Source organism: Chrysemys picta, chromosome 17 (assembly GCF_011386835.1).
Source record: "Chrysemys picta bellii isolate R12L10 chromosome 17, ASM1138683v2, whole genome shotgun sequence".
In the NCBI taxonomy this organism is placed as follows: domain Eukaryota; kingdom Metazoa; phylum Chordata; order Testudines; family Emydidae; genus Chrysemys; species Chrysemys picta.
Window position 1 is genome coordinate 19207326 of NC_088807.1, and position 18647 is coordinate 19225972.

Consider the following 18647-nt stretch of genomic DNA (forward strand, 5'->3'; position numbering starts at 1 on the left):
CTCCCCACCCCAGCCGGAGTTAAAAACCACAGAGTCAGCCGGTGCAGTGGGAAGGGGCTTTATTGTGTGGGGGGAGCAGCTTGGCTTCCGGGGTCCCCCCTCAACTGACCCCCCCCCAGCCAGCACTTGGGGGAGGGGCCTCCCTGACCCTTGTGGGCAGAACCATCAGAGCTGTGGAGCTGGGGTTGGGGGGTGGAACAAGGCTATGCAGTTCCCGGTGAATTGGGGGGGGATTGGATATAAGCTGGGGTTTCTACTCACCCCCCAGCAGATCAGGGCTCATGGGAGGCCAGAACCCCCACTGCCCCCCCCCCAGTGATGGTGGGAGCTCTCCCGGCCCCTGCCACCACTCTGGGGAGCAAACAGGAGTTGAGCTGCACTGCTGTGAGCTTCCCCACGACAGTGCCTCGAAGGGATTGTGAGCTTCCCCATGGCAGTGCCCCGAGGGGGCTGTTCCAAGGGCTGCGAGCTTCCCCACAGCAGTGCCCTATCACCCAGTTAGTCCACATTTCTCAGTAGCCTTTGGCCGCTGTCAGCTCCTCCCTCCCCCACTAGCTCAGCCCCCTTAGGGAGCTGCCCCCTCACCAGTGGTCAGAGACTCCCCACCCCTTAATTATCAGGCAGGGCACAGTGATGAGCAGGGTGGGGGGGGGACTGGGTGTAAAAGGGAGGGGGCCAGGAGCTGGGGGGCAGCCTGGGTGGGAGGGGGGGAGTGAAAAGGGCTGGGGGGGCAGCGGGAGTGGGGCAGTCCCCAATAGAACACTAGGCTCAGCAAATGGTACAGTCCAACTAAGTTGGTGTCTACAGTTGCCATTTCCCCACCCCCTTCTGCCAGTAAAACATGAGGTAAAAAACAAATGATATGATCCATCCAAGATGGCATCTAGAGTGGGCTTCTCCCCACCCAGCTAGGTACAAAGATGGCACAATCCAAACTAAGATGGTTTCCACATCCTCCCCTCTGGTCAATAAGACACTGGAGTCAAAGGTGATATGTCCCAAACAAGATGACATCCCACAGGTGGAGTTGCCTTCCGCCTGCCAATGAAACACTTAGGTTCAATTAAATGGTACGGCCCAAATAAAGAGGGCATTTGGACTTGGCATCACCCCAAGCACCAATGACTAGACCAATCCAAGATGGCACCTAGAGCGGACGTGACTCAAACATCAGTGGTCTGATCCATTTAAGATGGTGGTGGAAGCTGGCATCACCCCCAAACAATGGCTTAACCCATTCAAGAGCTGATGTGACCCTGAACACTTATGGTATGATTTATATAAGATGGCAGCCACCCGCCGTATCACTCTGAACACCAACAGTTTGATCCTTCCAAGATGCCCTTTGGGGCTGACAACCAAAACAGCAATGGTTTAATCCATCCAAGATGGCATCCAGTGTTGACATCACCCAGTAAAATGGCTACACCCATCCAAGATGGTGTCTGGAGTTGGCATCACCCCCAATCAATGGTTTCATCCACCCAACATAGCATCCAGTTGGCTTCACCGATCAATGGTGGCATCCCGAGCTGATGTCAACTCCAAACAATGGTTTCACCTATCCAAGATGGCACCCGGAGTTGATGGCACCCTGAGTAATGGTTCCAAATATCCAAGATGGCACCTGCAATTGAGGTCACGCCAAACAAGGGTTCCATCCATCCAAGATGGTGCCGTAAGTTGATGTCACCGAGAATAATGCTTCTACTCATTCAAGATGGAGTTAACATCACCCATCCAAGATGGCGCCTGGAGTTGATGTCACCCTGAACAATGGTTCCACCATCCAAGATGGCGCCCAGTTTTGGCGTCACTACAAACTATGGTTCCTCCCATCCAAGATGGCACCTGGAGTTGACGTCACCCATCCAAGATGGCACCTGCATTGGTGTGATTTGTTGGCGTCTCTGGGGTGGTGGTGGGGGGCTCCCCGTGGCCGGGCCTGGGGGGCCCGCACCCTCTACCACTGCTCCACCATCAGGTCAATCATGTGGTTGACGCTCAGTTCAGGTGAGTCAAAGAAGTCAGTGGAGAAGATGCTGCTGCCGCCGGGGGTGCCGGGCCCCAGCCCCGAGGCCGGGCCAGCTGTCAAGGCCTCCAGCCAATCGACAGGGTCGAAGGCGGGCCGGGGGCTGGGCGACGGGGGCCCCTCCAGGGGCTCCGGGGAGAAGACCCCACGCAGGGAGTCCGAGGGGGACGAGGAAGAGGAGGAGGGAGGGGTGAGGAAGTCGTAGTGGCCGGGGAAATCCAAGATGGCTGCTGCCGGCGGGGTGTGACGGGGCTTCTTGCAGGGTGCCCCCTGCTGGCTGAGGGGCGAGGGGGGCCGGCGTGGCTCTGTGGGGAGCAGCAAGGGGGCATCCGTGGGGAGCAGATCACCTGGAGAGGGGGCGGGGGGGTTAGATGGACATGGGATGCTGAATGGCACCCCCTCCAACCCACTCCCTACAGCCCAGTGCCCCCTGCTGAGCCCCCTACCCCACCCCTTCACAGCCCCACCTCCCGCCCTGCTCCCCGCAGCCCAGCGTGCCCCTGCTGAGCCCCCAACCCCACTCCCTGCAGCCCAGTGCCCCTGCTGAGCCCCCCACCCTGCTCCCCGCAGCCCAGGACCCCCTGCTGAGACCCCTACCTCACCCCTTCACAGCCCCACCTCCCGCCATGCTCCCCGCAGTCCAGCGTTCCCCGCTGAGCCCCCGACCCCACTCCCTGCAGCCCAGTGCCCCCTGCTGAGCCCCCCACCCTGCTCCCCGCAGCCCAGCACCCCCTGCTGAGACCCCTACCTCACCCCTTCACAGCCTCACCTCCCGCCCCGCTCCCTGCAGCCCAGCGTTCCCCGCTGAGCCCCCCACCCTGCTCCCTGCAGCCCAGCACCCCCTGCTGAGCCCCCACCCCACTCCCTGCACCATGGCAACATTACACCAGGCTGGGGCAAGGGGGCGAGGGGAGTGGGGGTACCCGGGGTCTCACCTGCACACGCCAGCGGCTCCTCCAGGATGTCTTCGATTGACTGACTTGGGACCAGCTGTGGACGGGGAGGGAGAAAGGGAGTGAAGGGCAGAGACGGGGACACGGCCCCTCTGGGGCGGGGCGCGGGGGCTGGGTATATGGGGACGCCCCCCCCCCATACCTGGGCTTTCTGGATGGCCTCCTGCAGCTCCTCCTCCAGGGAGCGGGGGCCTGGGGCGGGGCTGGCCGTGATCTGCAGGGGCAGTTCTAGGTCCTCCCCGATTGGCTCACAGGAAGGGGGGCAAAAAACCTGAGGGAGGGGGGAGGGACATGGGGGTAAATTTGAGGTTCCCCCAGCTCATCTCCTGCTCCCCATATGGCCCTATGGCCCTCCCTCCTTGGCATGGCTCCGCCTCTCCCCCCAGTGCCCCTCCCCTCCCAATTTGCCATGACTCCGCCCCTCAGCCTCTCCCCTGGGATGCCCCACCCTCTCTGACTGCTCCACCAACTCCAATTAGGGTATGGCCACACCCACTGTCATGCCCCTCCCATTTGGCCGGTCCTCCCCGCCCCCAGCACACAAGCCCCGCCCCTGGCCCACACGCCACGCCCCCAGCTCTCACCAGGAACCCCTCTCTCCCGGGCACTGTGCCCTCGGGTGTCTCCCCGGCGGGGGTCTGGGGGCCGTGGCTGGCTGGGGGTGAGGGGGGCAGGGGCTCCCCCTCCGGGCGGCCGCGCCGGCACTTGTGCAGCTGCAGCTCCTCCCGCAGGTCGTCGGCCTCCCGCTGCTCCCGCTGCAGCTCCCAGGTGAGGCTGTCGATGAGCTGCTGCTTCTCCCGCAGCGCCCGGTCGGCGGGGGGCAAGGCGGGGGGTGGTGGCCCCGGGGCCCCCCGCACCTGGAAGGGCTTCAGCCGCTCCAGCAGGGCTGGCTTGGTGCCCGACACTGGCAGCCCGCGCTGGCGCAGCTGCTGGCGGAGCTCTGACACCTGGGGGGCGGGGGGGGGTGTTAGTGAGGGGCCGGGGGAGCCTTAGTGCGGGACAGACGGATGCCCCCGTTCCACCCTCCCCACCAAGAATGTCTTCTTGACAGAGGAGAAGGGAACCCCCCAATCCTCCAGCCCCTCACAAACTCCGTACCCCCATAATCCCTGCCCCACCCCTTCACAGCCCCACCCCCACCACTCCAATAACCCCTCCCGCCTCTTCACAGCCCCACTGCTCCAATAACCCCCTCACAGCCCTTCCCAGCCCTCCAATAACCCCTCCCGCCTCTTCACAGCCCCACCGCTCCAATAACCCCCTCACAGCCCTTCACAGGCCCACCGCTACAATAACCCCTCCCATCCCTTCACAGCCCCACCCCCACTGCTCCAATAACCCCTCCCCCCTCTTCACAGCCCCACCCCCACCACTCCAATAACCCCCTTACAACCCTTTACAGCCCCACCACCACCCCTTCAATAACCCCCTCCCACTCCTTCACAGTCCCACCCCCACCGCTCCAATAACCCCTCCCCCCTCTTCACAGCCCCACCCCCACCACTCCAATAACCCCCTTACAACTCTTTACAGCCCCACCCCCACCGCTACAATAACCCCTCCCACCCCTTCACAGCCCCACCCCCACCGCTCCAATAACCCCCTCACAGCCCTTCCCAGGCCCACCCCCACCACTCCAATAACCCCCTCACAGCCCTTCACAGCCCCACCGCTACAATAACCCCTCCCACCCCTTCACAGCCCCACCCCCACCGCTCCAATAACCCCCTCACAGCCCTTCCCACCGCTCCAATAACTCCTCCCCCCTCTTCACAGCCCCACCCCCACCCCTCCAATAACCCCCTCCCACCCCTTCACAGCCCCACCCCCACCGCTCCAATAACCCCCTCACAGCCCTTCACAGCCCCACCCCCACCACTCCAATAACCCCTCCCCCCTCTTCACAGCCCCACCGCTCCAATAACTCCTTCACAGCCCCACCCCTTCACAGCCCCAACCCTCCAAAAAACCCTTCACAGCCCCACCCCCACCGCTCCAATAACCCCTTCCCACCCCTTCACAGCCCCACCCCCACCGCTCCAATAACACCTCCCACCCCTTCACAGCCCCACCCCCACCGCTCCAATAACCCCTCCCCCCTCTTCACAGCCCCACCCCCACCACTCCAATAACCCCTTTACAGCCCCATCCCCACCGCTCCAATAACCCCTCCCCCCCTCTTCACAGCCCCACCCCCACCTCTCCAATAACCCCCTCCCACCCCTTCACAGCCCCACCCCCACCGCTCCAATAACCCCCTCACAGCCCTTCCCACCGCTCCAATAACCCCTTCCCCCTCTTCACAGCCCCACCCCCACCACTCCAATAACCCCTTCATAGCCCCAACCCTCCAAAAAAACCCTCACAGCCCTTCACAGCTCCACCCCCACCGCTTCAATAAACCCCTCCCCCCTCTTCACAGCCCCACCCCCACCGCTCCAATAACCCCTCCCCCCTCTTCACAGGCCCCACCCCCACCACTCCAATAACCCCTTTACAGCCCCATCCCCACCGCTCCAATAACCCCTCCCCCCTCTTCACAGCCCCACCCCCACCTCTCCAATAACCCCCTCCCACCCCTTCACAGCCCCACCCCCAACACTCCAATAACCCCCTCACAGCCCTTCACAGCCCCACCCCCACCGCTCCAATAACCCCTTCCCACCCCCTCACAGCCCCACCCCCCACCGCTCCAATAACACCTCCCACCCCTTCACAGCCCCACCCCCACCGCTCCAATAACACCTCCCACCCCTTCACAGCCCCACCCCCACCTCTCCAATAACCCCCCTCCCACCCCTTCACAGCCCCACCCCCAACACTCCAATAACCCCCTCACAGCCCTTCACAGCCCCCACCCCCACCGCTCCAATAACCCCTTCCCACCACTTCACAGCCCCACCCCCACCGCTCCAATAACACCTCCCACCCCTTCACAGCCCCACCCCCACCGCTCCAATAACCCCTCCCCCCTCTTCACAGCCCCACCCCCACCGCTCCAATAACCCCCTCACAGCCCTTCCCACTGCTCCAATAACCCCTTCCCCCTCTTCACAGCCCCACCCCCACCACTCCAATAACCCCTTCACAGCCCCAACCCTCCAAAAAACCCCTCACAGCCCTTCACAGCCCCACCCCCACCGCTTCAATAACCCCTCCCCCCCTCTTCACAGCCCCACCCCCACGGCTCCAATAACCCCTTCACAGCCCCAACCCTCCAAAAAAACCCTCACAGCCCTTCACAGCCCCACCCGCACCGCTTCAATAACCCCTCCCCCCTCTTCACAGCCCCACCCCCACGGCTCCAATAACACCTCCCACCCCTTCACAGCCCCACCCCCACCGCTCCAATAACCCCTCCCCCCTCTTCACAGCCCCACCCCCCACCACTCCAATAACGCCTTCACAGCCCCACCCCCACCGCTCCAATAACCCCTCCCCACCTGTTCACAGCCCCACCACCACCATTCAAATAACCCCTCCCCATCTCTTCATAGCCCCATCCCCACCCCTCCAATAAACCCCTCCCACTCCTTCACAGCCCCACCTCCACCCCTCCAATAACCCCCCTCCCCACCTCTTCACAGCTCCCCTCCAATAACCCCTCCCCACCTCTTCACAGCCCCACTGCACCCTTCCAATAACCCCCTCCCCATCTCTTCATAGCCCCATCCCCACCCCTCCAATAAACCCCTCCCACCCCCGTCACACACACCCCCCACGCCCATGACCCTCCATCATTCCCTCACAACCCCCAAATCCCCACTCCCCCATTTCCTCCTCCTCCACCCTGGCAGCCCCCCCGCCAGTTCCTGCCTCCAGGGGGGAACAGGGTCCCCCCCAGATTTCCCCCCCCTCACAGACATACTCACTGTCAGGTCATCCAGGTTGGCGGGCAGCAGCTCAGGCTTGGGGGGGCACAGGAGGGGTGGGAGGCGTGGGGGGGGGCTGCCAGGGTAATTGCGGGGGCCGCGAAGCTGATCACCGGATCTGGGGAAATACTGGGGGGGGAGGGACAGAGAGAGAGGAGGAGTTAGATGGGGGCAGATTCAGCGAGGGGGGATTGAGAGGGTTCAGTGGGGGTTGTGGGGGTACCTGGCACTCGGGGGGTGCAGTGGGACTTGGGGGGTACCTGGTGATCAGGGGTGCAGGGGGTACCCCCGGTTCAGGGGGGTTGGGGGGTACCTGGCACTCAGCAGGTGCAGGAGGACTTGGGGGGGGTACCTGGCACTCAGGGGGTGCAGATGAAGTTGGGGTTACCTGGCACTCAGGGGGAGTTGGGAGGTACAGAGGGGTGCCTGGCGCTCAGGGGGTGCAGGGGGTTACCTGGTGATCAGGGAGTACAGGGGGGTAGCTGGTGCGCAGGGGGTGCAGGGCGGTGCAGGGGGGGGTACCTGGTGCTCAAGGAGTGCAGAGGGAGTTGGGGGGTAGCTGACACTCAAAGGGTGCAGGGGTACCTGGCACTCAGGGGGTGCAGGGGGGGTACCTGGCGCTCAGGGGGTGCAGGGCAGTGCAGGGGGGTACCTGGCACTCAGGAGGTGCAGGGGGGGGTACCTGGCGCTCAGGGGGTGCAGGGCAGTGCAGGGGGGTACCTGGCACTCAGGGGCTGCAGGGGGCACCTGGCGCTCAGGGGGGTGCAGGGCAGTGCAGGGGGGTACCTGGCACTCAGAGGGTGCAGGGGGGGTACCTGGTGCTCAGGGGGTGCAGGGAGGTATCTGGCGCTCAGGAGGTGCAGGACAGTGCAGGGGGGGCACCTGGCGCTCAGGGGCTGCAGGGGGGGCACCTGGCGCTCAGGGGGGAGTGGGGGGTACCTGGCACTCAGGGGGGTGCAGGGCAGTGCAGGGGGTACCTGGCACTCAGGGGGTGCAGGGCAGTGCAGGGGGCTACCTGGCACTCAGGGGGGGCAGGGCAGTGCAGGGGGGTACCTGGCGCTCAGGGGGTGCAGGGGGGGTACCTGGCGCTCAGGGGGTGCAGGGCAGTGCAGGAGGTACCTGGTGCTCAGGGGGTGCAGGGCAGTGCAGGGGGCTACCTGGCACTCAGGGGGTGCAGGGCAGTGCAGGGGGGGTACCTGGCGCTCAGGGGGAGTTGGGGGGTACCTGGCGCTCAGGGGGTGCAGGGGGGGGTACCTGGTGCTCAGGGGGTGCAGGGCAGTGCAGGAGGTACCTGGTGCTCAGGGGGGTGCAGGGCGGTGCAGGGGGGTACCTGGCGCTCAGGGGGAGTTGGGGGGTACCTGGCGCTCAGGGGGAGTTGGGGGGTACCTGGCGCTCAGGGGGTGCAGGGCAGTGCAGGAGGTACCTGGCGCTCAGGGGGTGCAGGGGGGGTACCTGGCACTCAGGGGGTGCAGGGCAGTGCAGGGGGGTACCTGGCACTCAGGGGGTGCAGGGGGGTACCTGGCGCTCAGGGGGGAGTTGGGGGGGTACCTGGCGCTCAGGGGGAGTTGGGGGGTACCTGGCGCTCAGGGGGTGCAGGGGGGGGTACCTGGCGCTCAGGGGGTGCAGGGCGGTGCAGGGGGGGTACCTGGCGCTCAGGGGGAGTTGGGGGTTACCTGGCGCTCAGGGGGTGCAGGGGGGGGTACCTGGTGCTCAGGGGGTGCAGGGCAGTGCAGGACGGTACCTGGTGCTCAGGGGGTGCAGGGCGGTGCAGGGGGGTACCTGGCGCTCAGGGGGAGTTGGGGGGTACCTGGCGCTCAGGGGGAGTTGGGGGGGTACCTGGCGCTCAGGGGGTGCAGGGCAGTGCAGGAGGTACCTGGCTCTCAGGGGGTGCAGGGCGGTGCAGGGGAGTACCTGGCGCTCAGGGGGTGCAGGGCGGTGCAGGGGGGGGTACCTGGCGCTCAGGGGGAGTTGGGGGGTACCTGGCGCTCAGCGGGGTGCAGGGGGGGTACCTGGCGCTCAGGGGGTGCAGGGCAGTGCAGGAGGTACCTGGTGCTCAGGGGGTGCAGGGCAGTGCAGGAGGTACCTGGTGCTCAGGGGGTGCAGGGCAGTGCAGGAGGTACCTGGCGCTCAGGGGGTGCAGGGCGGTGCAGGGGGGGTACCTGGCGCTCAGGGGGTGCAGGGCGGTGCAGGGGGGGGTACCTGGCGCTCAGGGGGTGCAGGGCCGGCACACACAGCGCTGCGGGGGACCCCGGGGGGGGCCGGCGGCTGCTGCTGCTGCAGGATCTGGAGCTGGAGGAAGAGCTGCTGCTGCTGGAGCAGGCGGGCGTAGGCGGCGTCCAGGGGGGGCCGGGGCCCGGGGGGGGCCGGGCCGCAGGGGGCACGTACTGATGGTACTTCAGCTTCCTCACCTTGGGCTTGGGATCCTTCGCCTTCTTGGGGCGTGGGGGGCCCTGGGGAAGGGGGAAAACCTGGCTGGGACCTGCCGAGTGGGGCCCCCTCCCTATCCCCCTACTGGGATCCCTCCCAACTCCAACCTCACCCCCCCCCCACCAGGACACCCCAATTCTGTCCCCCCCACTCCCTGGCTGGGACATCTCAATGCTGGCACCACTTTCCCATCCCCCGGCTGGGACACCCCAACACCCACCCCCGGCTGGGACACCCCAACTCCAGCCCCCTGCTGGGACATCCCAACTCCAGCACCCCCACATTCCCCTCTCAGTTCCTGCTGGGGATCCGCCCCCCTCGTCCCACAGTCCCCTACGCCCAGCCCCAGCTTGGCACCTACCTTGGGCAGCAAGGCCGGGGGCTTAGCCGGGGGACCGCCCCCAGGAGGTTGGGATTCGGGGTCCGGGGCAAGCGCTGAGGGGGGCTGGGACTCCAGGATCGACAGCAGCTCTGGCTGCAGGGAGAGGGGCCCAGAAATTCAAGGAGTCACACAGCAGGGATAGAACCCAGGAGTCCTGGCTCCCAGCCCCCCTCCGCCCCCCCCAACTCTAACCACTAGACCCCACTCCCCTTCCAGAGCCGGGGATAGAACCCAGGAGTCCTGGCTCCCAGCCCCCCCCCCCTGCAGTTTGAAAAGCCAGACACCAGATGGCAGCAGAGACCAAGGGCACCCCCCAGCTCTGCCGGCGCCCCTCACTCTCGACCCGCAGCCCCCTCCTGCCCCAGCTCTGGGCTCCACCATGTATCTCACCTGGACAGCAGCCCCCTGACGCCGAGGGGGGGGGATGGGTTGCCGGGGGGGCCCCCCAGGCAGTGGGTGAAGCGCAGGGAAGTAGAGGAGGACGATGATGATGAAGAACTGCTGAGATCCTCGTCTAATAGGAAGGTCCCAGGGGCAGCAGGGGCTGGATCAGCTGGGGGGCGGGGGGAGGGGAATTAGACCAGTTTCGAAAATCTCACCTGCCCCCCTGAGCCAGCAGGTCCCCGCCCTGGCACCGGATGGGAGCCGGCGCCCCCCTATTCCCAGAACGCTTCCACCTTCAGCCACTCATTTAGCCTTAGACCCAGGGAGAGAACCCAGGAGTCCTGGCTCCCAGCGCCCCCAAGCTCTAAGCACTAGACCCCACTCCCCTCCCAGAGCCAGGGAGAGAACCCAGGAGTCCTGGCACCTGCTGTACCTTTCACAGCATCTTTGAGGCTGGCGTCCAGGGAAAGGATGTTTTTCGTCACGAGTTCCAGTGGCCCCGGCCGTTGCAGGAGTTTCTCCTTCAGATCCTCGGCCAGACGCGTCTTCTTCTCCTTCCGCTCTGTGGGGTCCCCCCCAGACTCTGCCGGGGGGGGCACAGAGTGAGTGGGGGGGCGCAGGCCAAGGTGGGGGGAGCCCAAGTACTATGCACTGATCTGTTTGTGCCAGTTATGGGACCCAGACATCTGGGAGAAGGAACCAGGAACCCAGGCGGCCAGGCAGGTGAGCCATAGATGGGCTGGGGCAAAGGACTGGGGACTCAGGTTTCCTGGTGTGGGGGGGGATGACCCCAGATGAGCCGGAGCATGGGATTGGGGACCCAGGTGTCCGGGCGGCACCTACCTTCTGTGAACTGGCCCTTGGCAGCTCCCACTTTGTGGGTTCTCATCTGGACCTTCACCTTCAGGGTCTCGTCGGCCTGTAAGGGGTGGGAGTGGGGGTCAGAACAGCCTGGAGCAGCAAAGGGGGGATATTGGGGTGCTGGGCGGGAGCAAGGCAGGAGCGCTGATTGCTGGGTTGGAGTGGGGTCTAGTGGTTAGAGCAGCGGTGGCTGGGAGTCAGGGCTTTGGGGTTCTCTCTCTAGCTCTGGGAGGATTGTGGAGTCTAGTGGGGAGGGGTGGGGCTGGGAACCAGGACACCTCGGTTCTATCCTGGCTCTGGGAGGGGAATGGGGTCTAGTGGTTAGAGTGTGTGGGGGTACTGGAACCAGGACTCCTGGGTTCTCTCCGCTGCGAGTCCCTTCCCCTCTCTGTGGCTCAGTTTCCCCCTCTGCCCAATGGGGGAGTTTGACTCCCATCCACCTGAATGCATCTCCAGCACTCTAAGCCCCCTCCAGTGGGTGGGGATCATTTGCATATTCCATTACCCAGCCTGCCTTGCAGCAGCAACATAGCCACACAAGCCTCCCCTGCCCCCAGGCTGTCCCACTTGCTCACCCGGCTCTGCTCTGGGGTCCTGTTCACCTCCAGGTAGGTTGGAGGGGGCTTGGTCAGAGCTGGAGGGAGAGATGGGAAGATTAGCGCCCCCCGCCGTCAGCAGGAGAGGGGTCCCTGGAAGCCAAGGAGGGCTGTGAGTTGGGGCTCCAGCCCAGCTACGCTGTGGTTGGTGACTCACCACCTCCCTGCTCCCCCAGGGCCCCATACCTCCCCCCATTTCTTCCCCATAGACCCATTCCTTAACAGCCCTTCTTGCCCCACCCCTTACCAGTCCCTCCTCCTTGGTCCCACTCACGTGTCAGCAGATGCTGCTCCTGGGATCTGCGATGCTGCATCCTCAGCTGCAGCACTGGGGGAGGAAGGGCACAGTCAGGGGGGGGTGAGACCACCAGCCCCTCTGCCCACGTCCCAGGGGTTCCCCCCAGAGCTCTGCACACAACCTCCCGCCAGTCCCCGCTGCCTCTCAGTTCCCAGCCGGGATGGATGGGGGGAAACGGGGGGTGGGGGGAGGGGCATGGGATTGGGGCGCATGGGGTGGGGGGAGCAGAGGATGGGGTGGAGAGGAGGGGCCAGGGAGGGGCACAGGAGGGGAGCAGGCAGAGGAGGGGGAGGGGCATGGTGCTCCGGTCTATTCTTGTCCCTTCCCCCCCCAGCAGGTGTCTGGCGGGTGGCAGCTGGGGTGAGGGGACTGAGAGCTATTTCGGGAGCTGGTAACATGAGACCCCCCCTGCCCCCCACAGAACCACCCTCTCCCCACTCCATATAACCCCCCCACCAATGGAATATCCCCAGGGGCTCAGCAGGGGGCGCTGGGCTGCAGGGGGCGGGGCGGGGCGCTCAGCAGAGGGTGCTGGGCTGCAGGGGGCGGGGTGGGGGCTCAGCAGGGGGCACTGGGCTGCAGGGGGCGGGGCGGGGCAGGGGGCTCGGCAGGGGATGCTGGGCTGCGGGGAGGGGGGGCGGGGGGCTCGGCAGGGGGTGCTGGGCTGCAGGGAGTTGGGGGGCTCAGCGGGGAGCGTTGGGCTGCAGGGGGGCGGGGCAGGGGGCTCGGTGGGGGGTGCTGGGCTGCAGGGAGCGGGGCGGGGGGGCTCGGCAGGGGGGCGCTGGGCTGCAGGGAGCGGGGCGGGGGGCTCGGCAGGGGGCGCTGGGCTGCAGGGAGTGGGGGGGCTCAGTGGGGAGCGCTGGGCTGCAGGGGGCGGAGCAGGGGGCTCGGCGGGGGGCGCTGGGGCTGCAGGGAGCGGGGGTGGGGGCTCGGCGGGGGCACTGGGCTACAGAGGGCGCTGGGCTGCAGGGAGCAGGGCGGGGGCTCAGCGGGGGGTGCCGGGCTGCATGGAGCGGGGCAGGGGGCACTAAACTGCAGACTCTAGGTCTGATCCTGTGGGCTGCGGCTGGCTCTGGGGTGGCTGCAGCTGGCAGCCAAGAGGAGATTTAGGACAGGAAGTGAAGAAGCAGCTCTTTTCCAGGCGGGGGGGGGACGGGACATCCCGATTCGTTAACCCCTGCAGGGCTGGCTAATATCTCCCGGCAGAGCAGGCAGAGGGGGCTGCAGCGCAGAGCTCCAGACCCCAGCTGCCCCCTTTCCCCATTGGTGCCATTCACTCCCTGTCCTCCCCCACCCTTCGTGGCTAAACCAGGGCCTGGGCTTTGCCCCGGCCGGGAGGGGGCAGGGTTGTTTTGCTCACAGACACACCCCTCCCCCCAGCTGGGGAATCCCTTCAGCTCTGGGACCCAGGCATAGGCGGGACCTCAGGTAGGCCAGAATGAGGCCTTGGAGACCCAGACATGCAGGACAGGGGATCTGCTGTCTGGGACGCCTGGGTCCCTGGCGCCGAGACCCCCTGCTCTAACCACCAGATCCCACTCCCCTCCCCGAGCTGGGATAGAACCCAGGAGTCCTGGCTCCCAGCCCCCCCTGCTCTAACCACCAGACCCCACTCCCCTCCCCGAGCTGGGATAGAACCCAGGAGTCCTGGCTCCCAGCCCCGCTGCTCTAACCACCAGACCCCCACTCCCCCTCCCCAAGCTGGGATAGAACCCAGGAGTCGTGGCTCCCAGCCCCCCGCTTTACCGTCCGCCCCTCGAGCCCCTGCGCTGGGGGCCCCGTTTTCCAGCCCCACTCACCGGATCGGAACTTGCTGCGGATCAGCATGGAGCGCTCGGAGGCCAACAGGGTCATGGTCAGGGCTGGGGGTGTCGAGCGCGAAGGGGGGGGGCACCTGGCCAGCTGCCCTGGGCTGGAGGGACCCCAAAACAATCCAGCAGGGAGGAGAGACCGAAGGAGAACGGGGGGGTCACAGACGGAGCTTGTGCCTGAACAACCCCTCCCCCGAAAGAGGGGCCCCCATAAATTGAGGGGGATGGAAATGCCCCAGGGTTGGATAATGGGGGGCAGGGAACTCTCAAAAACTTCCACTCAGTGGCTCCCAGCCCCCACCACTCCCCTCCCTGAGCTGGGATAGAACCCAGGTGTCCTGGCTCCCAGTCCCCCCACCCTAATCCTGTTGGGACAGAGATTATTCCCTGTATAGGGGGGTCATTTTAATTCTAGACACACACACCCTGGTTCCTTGCTGGGGGTCGGGGAAGAGCAGATCTAGGGGGCTCTGTTTGGAGGGGGAGCAGAACAAAGGGATGGGGAGATCCGGGGGCCGATTTCAGGAGCTTGGGGGGCAGGATGGGACAGTTTAGAGGGAGGCCTATCTGGGGGACAGATTCGGGGGGATGGGGCAGGGAGTCAGAGAGCAGGATTTGGGGGGATCTGGTGGGGCACATTCTGGGGACATGAGGATCTAGGGGGCAGATTTCAGGGGGGCTATAGGGGGTCAGATTTGGGAGATCAGATTTTGGGGAAAAGGGATTGGGACAGATTTGAGGGCAGGGATGTCTTGAGGGGCAGATTGGGGTGGCTGGGGCAGGACTGGGTGAAGGGAGATCAACTGGGGGGTCAGGATTGGGGAGAGGGATGGGGTCAGGTTTGGGAGATCTAGGGGCCAAGCAGTGGGTTGGAGGCCCCAGGGGGCAGGTTGGGGGATCGGGGGGCTCCAGGGGGGCAATTTGGGGGATTGGGGAACTCCAGGGGGTGGATAGTGGGGATTGGGGGGCTCCAGGGGGCAGGTTGGGGGGCAGTTTGGGAATTGGGGGGCTCCTGTGGGCAGGTTTGGGGGAATGGGGGCCCCATGGGACAGGTTTGGGGATTGGGGGCTTCAGGAAGCAGGATGGGGCCCCCAGGGGGCGGGTTGGGTGATCACAGGGCCCCAGGGGGTGGGTTGGGGGTACCAGGGGCCCCAGGGGTCAGGTCGGAGGCTCCAGGGGGCAGGCTGGGGAATCTGGGGCCCCAGAGGGTGGGTTGGTAGAATCGGGGGCCCCAGAGAGCAGGTGGAGGGATAGCGGGGCCCCAGGGGGGTGGGTTGGGGGTATCAGGGTCCCCAGGGGGTAGGCTGGGGAATCTGGGGCCCCAGAGGGTGGGTTGGTAGAATCGGGGGCCTCAGAGAGCAGGGTGGGGGGATTGCTGCTATCAGGAGCCCCGGGAGGCAGGCTGGGGGAATCGGGTCTCAAGGGGGCAGGTTGGAGGCTCCAGGGGGTGGGTTGGGCTCAGGAGCTCCAGGGGGGAAGTTGGGAGATCGGGGGCCCCAGGGGGTGGGCTGAGTCCATCATGGGGACCCAGAGAGCAGGTTGGGGGGCCCAGGAGGTGGGTTGGGGGTATCTGGGGCTTCAGGGGGCGGGTTGGGGGGATTGGGGGGCTCCAGGGGGTGGGTTGGAGAGGACTGGGGGGCAGGTTGGGGGATCGGGGGGCCCAGTGGGAGAGTTGGGGGGATTATGGGGGCCAGTGGGCGGGTTGGGGGATCGGAGACCCCAGGTGGCAGGTTGCGGGGGGTCGGGAGCCCCAGGGGGCGGGGTGCCGGTTGGGGGATCGGGGTCCCACCCACCAGCGCCGCGCGGTGACTGTCCCGGTCGCTGTCCGGCCCGGCTCGGTCGGTCTCTCCCCGCGGGTCCCGGCCCGGCTGCGTGGGGGGTGCTGGGGCCGGCCACGGGCGGGCTCTGCAGGCTGGGGGGCGGGGGGACCTTGGGCCGGTGATGTCACAGCTGTCCCCATAAAGGGGGGGGGGGCGGCAGCTGCCACCTCCCCCCCCACGTGTGAAAAGGCCCCACCTGCCGGTCACCCGACACCGCCACTCGCGGGCAGGAACGCGCTGCTGGCTCAGCAGGGACCCGCCCCCCTGGGCTGGCCCTAGACCCCAGCCCCCTCCCAGAGCCGGGAGAACCCAGGAGTCCTGGCTCCTCCCCCCCTCCACTCTAAGCATTAGTCCCCAGCCCCCTCCCAGAGCCGGGAGAACCCAGGAGTCCTGGCTCCGCCCCCCCCCCGCTCTAACCATTAGTCCCCAGCCCCCTCCCGTTTGGCCACTAGAGGGGGATGTGACTGTTGCACCTTCAGTCAGGACTCCTGGGTCCTATTCCTGGCTCAGCACCTGAACTCCTCACGCAAAACACAGACCCGGAGTCGCCGAGATCGGGGCCCGTCGGGCTGGGCGCTGCCCAGACACAGAGTCGCCGAGATCGGGGCCCCGTCGGGCCGGGCGCTGCCCAGACACAGAGTCGCCGAGATCGGGGCCCCCGTCGGGTCGGGTGCTGCCCGGACACGGAGTCGCCGAGATCGGGGCCCCGTCGGGCCCGGGCGCTGCCCAGACAGTCACCGAGATCGGGGCCCCGTCGGGCCGGGCGCTGCCCGGACACAGAGTCGCCGAGATCGGGGCCCCGTCGGGCCGGGCGCTGCCCGGACACGGAGTCGCCGAGATCGGGGCCCCGTCGGGCCGGGCGCTGCCCGGACACGGAGTCGCCGAGATCGGGGCCCCGTCGGGCCCGGGCGCTGCCCGGACACGGAGTCGCCGAGATCGGGGGCCCCCTCGCACTAGGTGTGGCCTGGACACATGTGTTGGGAGCCAGGGCTGCGCTGTGGGGGCCGTGTGGAGGGCAGTTGTGGGGCCCAGGGCGAGCCAGGGCCCGGCGCGCCGGGTGCCCTTTGCCCTTTGCCGGTGGCTGCAGTGGGGCGCTGGGGGATCCCGCGACAGGTGGCACCTGTCTCTGGCTGTCTGGGCCGAGCTGGATTTCACTGACGCTGCGGATCAGTTTCAGCTGCGGGTATTTAAAACCGGCCTGATGCCCACCCTGCCCCCAGCCATGGTCCCTCACGCCCCACTCCCGGGCCCCACCTCTGCCTGGCCCTGTATCTCCATGTTCCCCCCAACCCCAGCTCCAGCCCGTGCTGATGCTAAGCCAGACGGAAAAAAGCGGGTGGGAGTGAGATGGGCTCTGCTCCCTACTGGAGTGTGGGGTGGGGTGGGGGGGGGCAGCCAGGACTCCTGGGTTCCATCTCCAGCTCTGGTGGGGGGGCGTGGTGTCTAGGGTGTAGAGCAGGGGGGCTGGGAGCCAGGACTCCGGGGTTTTGGGGGGGGCTGATTCCCCTCTCTGGGTGCCTGATGGGCGGTTCGGGGGGCAGGGCTGGGTGCTGGGGGGGTGGGGTGGCCTGCAGCCGGGCGAGATGAGCTCATGCGTCTTTCCCCAGCTAAAGTTTCCAGGATTAAATCACGCCCGGGACTGACGCCATTGATAAATATAGACCCAGCTGGGCCAGCTCCGCTCCGACCACTAGACACCACTCCCCTTCCCCAGCCAGGGACTGAACCCAGGAGTCCTGGCTCCCAGCCCCCCCCCTCCCCCCCGCTCTAACCAGTAGGCCCCACTCTCCACCCAAAGCCAGGGAGAGAACCCAGGAGTCCTGGCTCCCAGCCCCCCCTCCGCTCTAACCACTAGACCCCCACCTCCCTCCCAGAGCCGGGGAGAGGACCCAGGAGTCCTGGCTCCCAGCCCCCACCACAAACACCCCAGCAGGGGCAGCATTGGTCTCTGTCCCACACACTTAGACACCCCCGCAGAGAGATGCTCCCAGCGCCCCCCGCTGGCAGAGACAGGCGCTGACAGAGAGACGCGATTTATTGCTACACACAGTGGAATACACAGTTCGTTCCAAGCCCAGCGCTAGGGGAACCCCATCAGGGTCCCCGCTCTCCCACAGGGGAGACACTTTGGGGGACTATTGGGGATCGCCCCCACTGTCCAGGCCCTATGATGTCTGACCCCCCCCCACGCTGGGTCGGGCGTCGGCAGATGCGCTCACTGGCCACCCTCCAGCCCGTGGGCCGCCCGCTGGTTGGCTGGCAGCGAGGCCTGCTCCAGGTCCCAGAGGAAGCGGCGCAGGCGGCACAGCTGGCGGTGGAGGGAGTCGTCCGTCACCGGGGCTGCGGGGCAGAGCAGGAACCCCCTCGCTGGGCAGGATCAGGGGCGGGGTGGTCAGAGAAACTCTCGAAGATCTCGCCTGGGGAGGGAGAGGGGTGAGAGGGTGGGCGGAGGCTGCGAGGCTGCGGGTCGGAGTGAGGGGCGCTGGCAGAGCCGGGGGGGCAGGGCTGGGCTGGCGGAGGCTGCGGGTCGGGAGTGAGGGGCGCTGGCAGAGCCGGGGGGGGCAGGGCTGGGCTGGCGGGGGCTGCGGGTCGGGAGTGAGGGGCGCTGGCAGAGCCGGGGGGGCAGGGCTGGGCTGGCGGGGGCTGCGGGTCGGGAGTGAGGGGCGCTGGCAGAGCCGGGGGGGGCAGGGCTGGGCTGGCGGGGGCTGCGGGTCGGGAGTGAGGGGCGCTGGCAGAGCCGGGGGGGCAGGGCTGGGCTGGCGGGGGGCTGCGGGTCGGGAGTGAGGGGGCGCTGGCAGAGCCGGGGGGGGCAGGGCTGGGCTGGCGGGGGCTGCGGGTCGGGAGTGAGGGGCGCTGGCAGAGCCGGGGGGGCAGGGCTGGGCTGGCGGGGGCTGCGGGTCGGGAGTGAGGGGCGCTGGCAGAGCCGGGGGGGCAGGGCTGGGCTGGCGGGGGCTGCGGGTCGGGAGTGAGGGGCGCTGGCAGAGCCGGGGGGGCAGGGCTGGGCTGGCGGGGGCTGCGGGTCGGGAGTGAGGGGCGCTGGCACAGCCGGGGGGGCCAGGGTTGGGCTGGCGGGGGCTGCGGGTCGGGAGTGAGGGGCGCTGGCAGAGCCGGGGGGGGCAGGGCTGGGCTGGCGGGGGCTGCGGGTCGGGGAGTGAGGGGCGCTGGCACAGCCGGGGGGGCAGGGTTGGGCTGGCGGGGGCTGCGGTTCGGG

At 66.9% G+C, this 18647-nt stretch overlaps 3 protein-coding genes across 5 annotated transcripts in view; all 3 read right to left on the reverse strand.

Moving 5' to 3' along the window:
• Positions 1-42: 42 nt before the first annotated feature.
• MAMSTR (MEF2 activating motif and SAP domain containing transcriptional regulator) lies at positions 43-10047 on the reverse strand. The gene is made up of 8 exons (XM_065571880.1): positions 10003-10047; positions 9612-9759; positions 9057-9307; positions 6858-6986; positions 3570-3932; positions 3128-3256; positions 2968-3022; positions 43-2379 (listed from the first exon to the last, which is right to left on the reverse strand). Exons 1-8 carry the CDS (start codon positions 10045-10047, stop codon positions 1964-1966), a joined length of 1536 nt encoding a protein of 511 aa, XP_065427952.1. The 3' UTR covers positions 43-1963.
• Positions 10038-15719, reverse strand: LOC103306809 (myocardin). 3 transcript variants are annotated; one of them, XM_065571902.1, is made up of 7 exons: positions 15410-15716; positions 13605-13717; positions 11782-11835; positions 11487-11545; positions 10894-10969; positions 10484-10633; positions 10038-10219 (listed from the first exon to the last, which is right to left on the reverse strand). In XM_065571902.1, exons 1-7 carry the CDS (start codon positions 15574-15576, stop codon positions 10053-10055), a joined length of 786 nt encoding a protein of 261 aa, XP_065427974.1. In that variant the 5' UTR covers positions 15577-15716; the 3' UTR covers positions 10038-10052. The 3 variants fall into 3 exon arrangements, with proteins under 3 accessions (XP_065427974.1, XP_065427976.1, XP_065427975.1); XM_065571904.1 differs by lacking the exon at positions 13605-13717 and having other exon boundaries at positions 15410-15719; XM_065571903.1 differs by lacking the exon at positions 15410-15716 and having other exon boundaries at positions 13605-15374.
• Positions 15720-17651: 1932 nt separating this feature from the next.
• RASIP1 (Ras interacting protein 1) overlaps positions 17652-18647 on the reverse strand; it is a 10747-nt gene continuing 9751 nt past the window's right edge. Inside the window, 1 exon segment of the mRNA XM_065571881.1 lies at positions 17652-17744. Within this exon segment, the coding sequence (XP_065427953.1) occupies positions 17652-17744 (93 nt within the window).